Consider the following 6,000-nt stretch of genomic DNA (forward strand, 5'->3'; position numbering starts at 1 on the left):
TTGATCTATATTGAGATCACGATTATTCACTGATTTTAGGGACAACATATTTTTCAAATAATATAAAATCACAATCATAATAAGACTGGTCCTTAAAGTGCTTCATCTCGTAGAAGCAAAATATAAATAACATTTTACCAGGAAAGTCCACTGAGTCCGGCTACTGCTGTGCCACAATTTTTTTACGTCCCACCGTTAACTTCCACTGGAAGCATCTGAGATGCATTTCAGGAGCTAAGCACATTGTTGGCTTCTTGTTACTTTGTCCTTTTTGTGCTTCTACCCTGCTTACCAGCATCGGCTCTTTGTGACCCGGTTTTGTTCGGTTGTCTGCACGGCTGCATTTCAGAATCAGAGGGTTTTGCCTGCCTTATTTTGCTGAAATGTTGTGATTTTGTTAATTTCATAATCGGTGCTTGATTTTTGTGCATCTTCAATGATTAAGTAGAATAATGGTTCTTTTTGCCAGTTTTTTGTCGATTAATGATCATGAGTATGCACAGGGCATTTTATTTAGAAAATTGACCAGATTCTCTAGGCCGTTCTGTGTTTGACTTCCTGCCCAGTTTGATCCTCTCTGTGCAGCTTGACGCGGCTTTCTTCAATTCCGGAACAGAGACCTGCTTCTGGCACGCTTCTGGGACGCGCTGCGTCTGATGGACTCCCAAACATTGACTAGAAAGGCTGCGACTAGCTCCGGCGGCCGCAGTGCAGCAGACACAGGCACACTCGTGGACTTTGCGGTCTACTCTGAACTGTAGCAGCAAGAGGGTGCGCACACAGCCAAATCACCCCCTTGGTTGTTTAGGAAGCGCTTGATTTGATATGCAGCAGAGTTTTCCATGAGCGGAGCATGCATTTTAAGCAGTGATATTGCCGTTGATCATGTTCATTTAATTGTAGGAAGCTAAAATGATAATCGCGATCAATATTCAATTAATTGTGACATTTGTGTGGAAAGTGGAAGAATCTTTCAGCCTTTGTATCGCAGTCCTGCTCCTGTTCTATCCTGTTCAATATGACATCCAGCTGCTGACACAGACGCAGCTTTTAAGAAACTTAAAGTTTCACGAACAAAATGTTAGCTTTCACTGAGCCCTCTGCAAAGAACTATTGCATGCCAATAAGGTTTAAGCCATGGGTTTAAACAAGCCCCCAACAGTAAATTCTTTTATTTTGTACTCTTCCAAGATAAACTGTTGTCTATGTGGGGGGAAAAAAACAAGTCACTAAGAGCTGGACAGGCAACCCAGAGCTGCTCTGAACTAGAATGAATGAACCAATAAATCAATGGCTCTTTATCTTCCCACTTTCAGGCCTTAGCCACACCTCCATGACATTAACATGCCAAGACACCATAGCTACAAGTTGCATCATTTCCTCAAGAGGGGGAAAAAGCTCAATGCGTTGCATTTCTCTCAAATACCTGATTTTATGTTGTCATAATCACAGGCACAAGCTAGTCTGTGATTCAGGCTACAGTAACTAAGACCTGGATTATGACATGTGTTTCCTTTGGCATAGAAAATGTCATATTTCCTCATGGAGGAGATGAATGGACAGAGGCAGAGGAACAGTGCGCTCTGGAGTTTGTTATTTTTAATGCGAATGTTCCACTTTTGCTGAGCAACAGGCTTGCAGTGAAAGTTCAAAAGAGCTGCCATGGAAAAACAAAAAACAAATATCGCACGGCTCAAGCTGCTTAGCCAAACAGAGGCAAAGAATGAGAGAGATGGTGTGTAAGAAGAACGGGAGAAAAAAAAGAGCGGGGGGGAGCCAGAGAGGAAAGCAAAGAGGGAAAGAAAAAGACAAAAGAGCAGAAGACGACAAGAGAAACGGTGAATACATGGATTAAACGAGGTACAACAACAAGGCACAAGGGAATTACAGACGGGGAAGAAACAGGGAGCCAGAAATGGAGTGAGTGTGAAAAAGAGAAAAAGAATGAGAGAGGGAGTACGCTGTGTTCTGTCAGAGACAAGGGGTGGCGTGTGACAAAAGCCCCGGTTAATGCAGAATGACTGCTGAGCGGAAAGAATGTTAAATCCTCGGAGAGAGAGGGAGAGGTGGGGGGGGAGAGAGAGAATGAAAACAGGTACAAACAGAGAGAACAAGAGGGAAACAGACTGTAAAGAATGGATGTGAAGGTGCAGTCGGGGTGGTGGGGATTAAAGGTGGCCCAAGGGCTGACATCCTAGGTCTGTTGACAGTGGGAAGAACAGTGCAAAATTGCAACTAGCAGAGTCCCCACTCGGACACTGGGGAGGCTGGTTTGCGGTCGCTGGCCACTGAAGAGATGAGAAGTTACAAGGAAGATACCTTCTCCTTTCTCCCATTGACCCCGATGGTCCCTCTTTTTTCGTCTGTGTGATACTTTAAAGTAAGAGGAACAGCAAGATTTGCCTGCTTCAGCTGAGTTCATGGGTGTCTTTACTGGATTAAAGGCCCTGATGCTCAAAAACAAAAAGACAATCAAGGACGGGTTGTCATACGTTCTAAATGAACTACGCTCACATAATGTACACGCCAGTTATTGAGTATCAGCAAAAGCGATAATATGATAGTAAGTGTTTACATCAACATCCCTTACTGGGAATATCAATGTTAATGACAGCAACGTGTTCCTTGTAATGCGTCATATCCACAGAGCTGGGTAAAATAAAAGTCAACAATTTGGGAGGAAGTGTAGTTTGTAAATTGCTGCCAGCTTCATAATGTAGCTAGTTAGGGAGGAAGTTCGACATCTGTCTTCCAATTTCTGCTCTGCGTCGCTGGCGAGTTAAGGGCAGGTGAAGTTGTAACATCCTTTAGCATCAGATTATGTATTATATATTCTATACCTACATTAATTTAAATAAGAAAGAAATTAGCCACTAAAATATAAACAAATTACAGTTTAAGGTACCTGCTCCTCTTTCCAAACGACCCTTTCATTTAAAGCTCTGCAATGGATCCAGCACTTTAGAAACATATCAGTCTTCAGCCCCACCCACTCACCCACCCCAGCCTCTTTTCTCGCTCCTCGTTATTATGTCTGAGAGCCAAGTTGCTGAACAGTGGCAATGCGGCAACTGGTGCCTCTTGGCTCGCCCCTAATGTCACCCCACCACCACCTCCCTTCTCTGAAGCGATCAATCTCTCCTCTCGCTCCTCTCAGCTCACTTGCTCTTTTCCATTTATTGCACTGTGCTGCCAATATGATGAGAAAACAGTGAAAAGCATGAGAAGGGCAGCAAAAGGGTAATCTCATATTAGAAAGGTGCGGGAGGTGCATGTCCAAAAACACTGAGGGCCACCTGGGAAAAAAATAAATAAGTCATCACCGCTAGACTCCCCTCATACCTGTGCTGCTCCTCACTGCCCTGATTCTTCTCCATTACAACATAACAACTTCTCATCCTTCCTCTCCCCCCCTCCACCTCTCCCTCCTCGCACCAGGAACTGTAGTGGTGATTGTCTCTTCCAAGTCTAGCTATTTGCCTGTGCCAGCACTGACTGCATTGGAGGGGAGGAGGACTTGGAGCGGAGGACTTTGGCGGGTGGGGGGGTGACACGCAGTGGGAAGTGGAAGGAGGTTGGATGGGGGCAGGGCATTGCTCTCATCACATATGGAAGGGGGAGAAAAAAAAAAAGAAAAAAAAAGAAAAAAGAGAGACAGCCAGCAGCCAAGAAGCCAAAAGAGAACGAGCGATTATTTTCAGAATCGTAAATGAGCGTCACGGAGAAAGGAGGCAAGGCTGAATGAGCCTGCTTCACATCTCCCGCCAGACCCCCCCCCCCTCCCCCCTCCCCTCGGTCCACCTTCCTCTCCTTCCTTCCATCCACCTCTCCATCCTTCGCAGGCTGAATCTATAATGAGTGTTTCTATTGCGCAGCATGGCAGGGTGTGGCGACAACTGACAATTGATACAACGCGGCTCAATTTCATCCCATACAATTCCAAGTTTGTGGAAAATAACAGCCGGGTTGTGTGCCTAAAAACAACACTCAAGACACAGAACAGTGAGAACAGAAGGGCTGTTGGTGAATCTGCTAGGTAGGGTCTAAATCATTCGTCTTTTCACATGACCGCCTCCTAATGTTGCCACTCATAGTCTGAGTGCAAGTAATAGAACTTTATAACAAAAAGGGCATGTGAATGAAATATTTTACAACACAGCTCAAATTAAAAAAATGGTCTGAAGCCAAAGATGCCTGCAGAGGGAATAAAAAGCAAGAAGAAAGATGGAGATCATATTACAATGTTTAAGAATAACTTGACACTACTGACACCTGACATGACCTATTCTAATTTCAAGATCAATAATCTATCAGCGATGGATAACTGGTAGTTGGTGCAAATTTCACATTTTTATCTAAGTTCCTTTTTATACACTTTCTGACAACTGACTCCCGCAAGAGCACCACTTTAATGCCATTTAATACTTTTTTATACTTTCATCCCACGAAAGTGTGTCAGCCTAAAGGGCAGCCAAGCTGAGCTATTCTCCCTAAAAAGGTGTGTAGATCTGACTTCAGATAAGTTTAAGATAAGTGGTCACAGAGCTCTCATCTCCCAGCAGGGGAAAATGTGGGTTGGACTTTGAGCATATCCCTCCCTCCCACTGCCAAGCCATTATACCCAGAGTACACAGCTGCTCTAAAAAAAAAAAAAAAAAAAAAAAGTGCCAGACTTATGAAAAAAAAGCAAAACACCAAATATTTCCTCCTGAAGAGAGAGCACAAGCGATAGAGGGGGCTACTTCATACATGTATCATACTCATTTAATAATATTCACACGCACGAAGAGTATATCTGGCACTATTTTTCGACAGAATTAAAACTTAAACATCCCTCCAGAGCGTGAAATTGCCCCCCGCAGCCATTCACGCCGTTTACTCAGTTTAAACGTTTTTGTTTTATGTCCACGGCTGCAGCGTCGCGGCTAATACCGTTAGCTAGTTAAACTTTGACAGTCCTGGCGTTTGAGAACATCCCGTTATGTAACCGGACACCGAGTTGCTTGAAGGCGCTGAGAAGCATCTTTGTGAGCGATGGAAACTTGTTTCTGACGAGATCTTTTCCGTGCCAGCCTATTTAATTGAGAAAAGGGTCTTGTGCTCTGGGGGTTTCAGAACACGGAAGTCATCAAAAGTACTTTCAAGCAGCAGGCTTTTTTTTTCTGAGAAAAAGGAGGCTTGTTGCTTATCTTACATGTGATCCCCTCCAACTGCCCCCCGTGACAACATCATCATCGATTAACTAAACCACTTGTTTGAATGATGGAAGTTTCGAAAGCCATCTCTTGTTTCCCCCAACACACATATCTCGACGGCTACGAAGTCAAACATAAAGAACGGTTATACTCACTCCTCTTCCCATGGTTGCTAAGATGTGGACTTAGTTCTTCCCACTTCAAGTATTGACAAACAAAAATCCACCTTAAAATTATGTACAGTAAAAAATATATTAAACCAAAGTATGACTCCTGGATGTGCCCGTTATTTATTTTTTTAAATGTTTTTTTTAAGTTGTTTTTTTCCCCTTCAGCACGTGTCACTCCTCCAGAACGCACATCCGAGCTCGCGAGCCGCCGCGGCAGACCCTCCAATACTTATAGACGGCGTTCCCTCCATTGTGACGTCGACGCCGTTTGCCATGGTAACCCCACGGATGGAGGCGGAGCGTCCTCCATTATTGGGCGGTTTGTCAGTTTTTTTCCCCCTTCAGCTTGCCATGCAGCACACACACAAAACACACACCATTCACATAGATACAGCATTCACCATGGATGGACACTGAGCCAATTACAAAGATCAGAGATAAATTATCAAAAACAATCATAATATTACTAGAAAGTACAATGATAACATTGGAAAAACAAAACAAAATAATGCAGAAGTTTGAAAGAAAGAAACCACCCCCCATAATACACAAACATCTTACTGCATTTTAATTTCCATTTGTTGACTGTGTTAAATGTGATATCATGTCTTAAAAGCAGCGATCAGACAAGCCGA

The 6,000-nt window shown here is 43.6% G+C and overlaps 1 protein-coding gene across 1 annotated transcript in view; it reads right to left on the reverse strand.

Moving 5' to 3' along the window:
* The window catches only part of LOC119904401 (sodium/potassium-transporting ATPase subunit alpha-1), a 29,781-nt gene extending 24,204 nt beyond the window's left edge, over positions 1-5,577 (reverse strand). Inside the window, exon 1 of the mRNA XM_038721037.1 lies at positions 5,351-5,577. Coding sequence (XP_038576965.1) covers positions 5,351-5,362 — 12 coding nt within the window. The 5' untranslated portion in view covers positions 5,363-5,577. The remainder of the gene's footprint in view (positions 1-5,350) is intronic.
* Positions 5,578-6,000: the final 423 nt, after the last annotated feature.

This window comes from Micropterus salmoides, unplaced genomic scaffold, assembly GCF_014851395.1.
Source record: "Micropterus salmoides isolate LMB-PRFRI ecotype aquatic unplaced genomic scaffold, ASM1485139v1 Ms_hic_scaffold_1, whole genome shotgun sequence".
Lineage (NCBI taxonomy): Eukaryota > Metazoa > Chordata > Actinopteri > Centrarchiformes > Centrarchidae > Micropterus > Micropterus salmoides.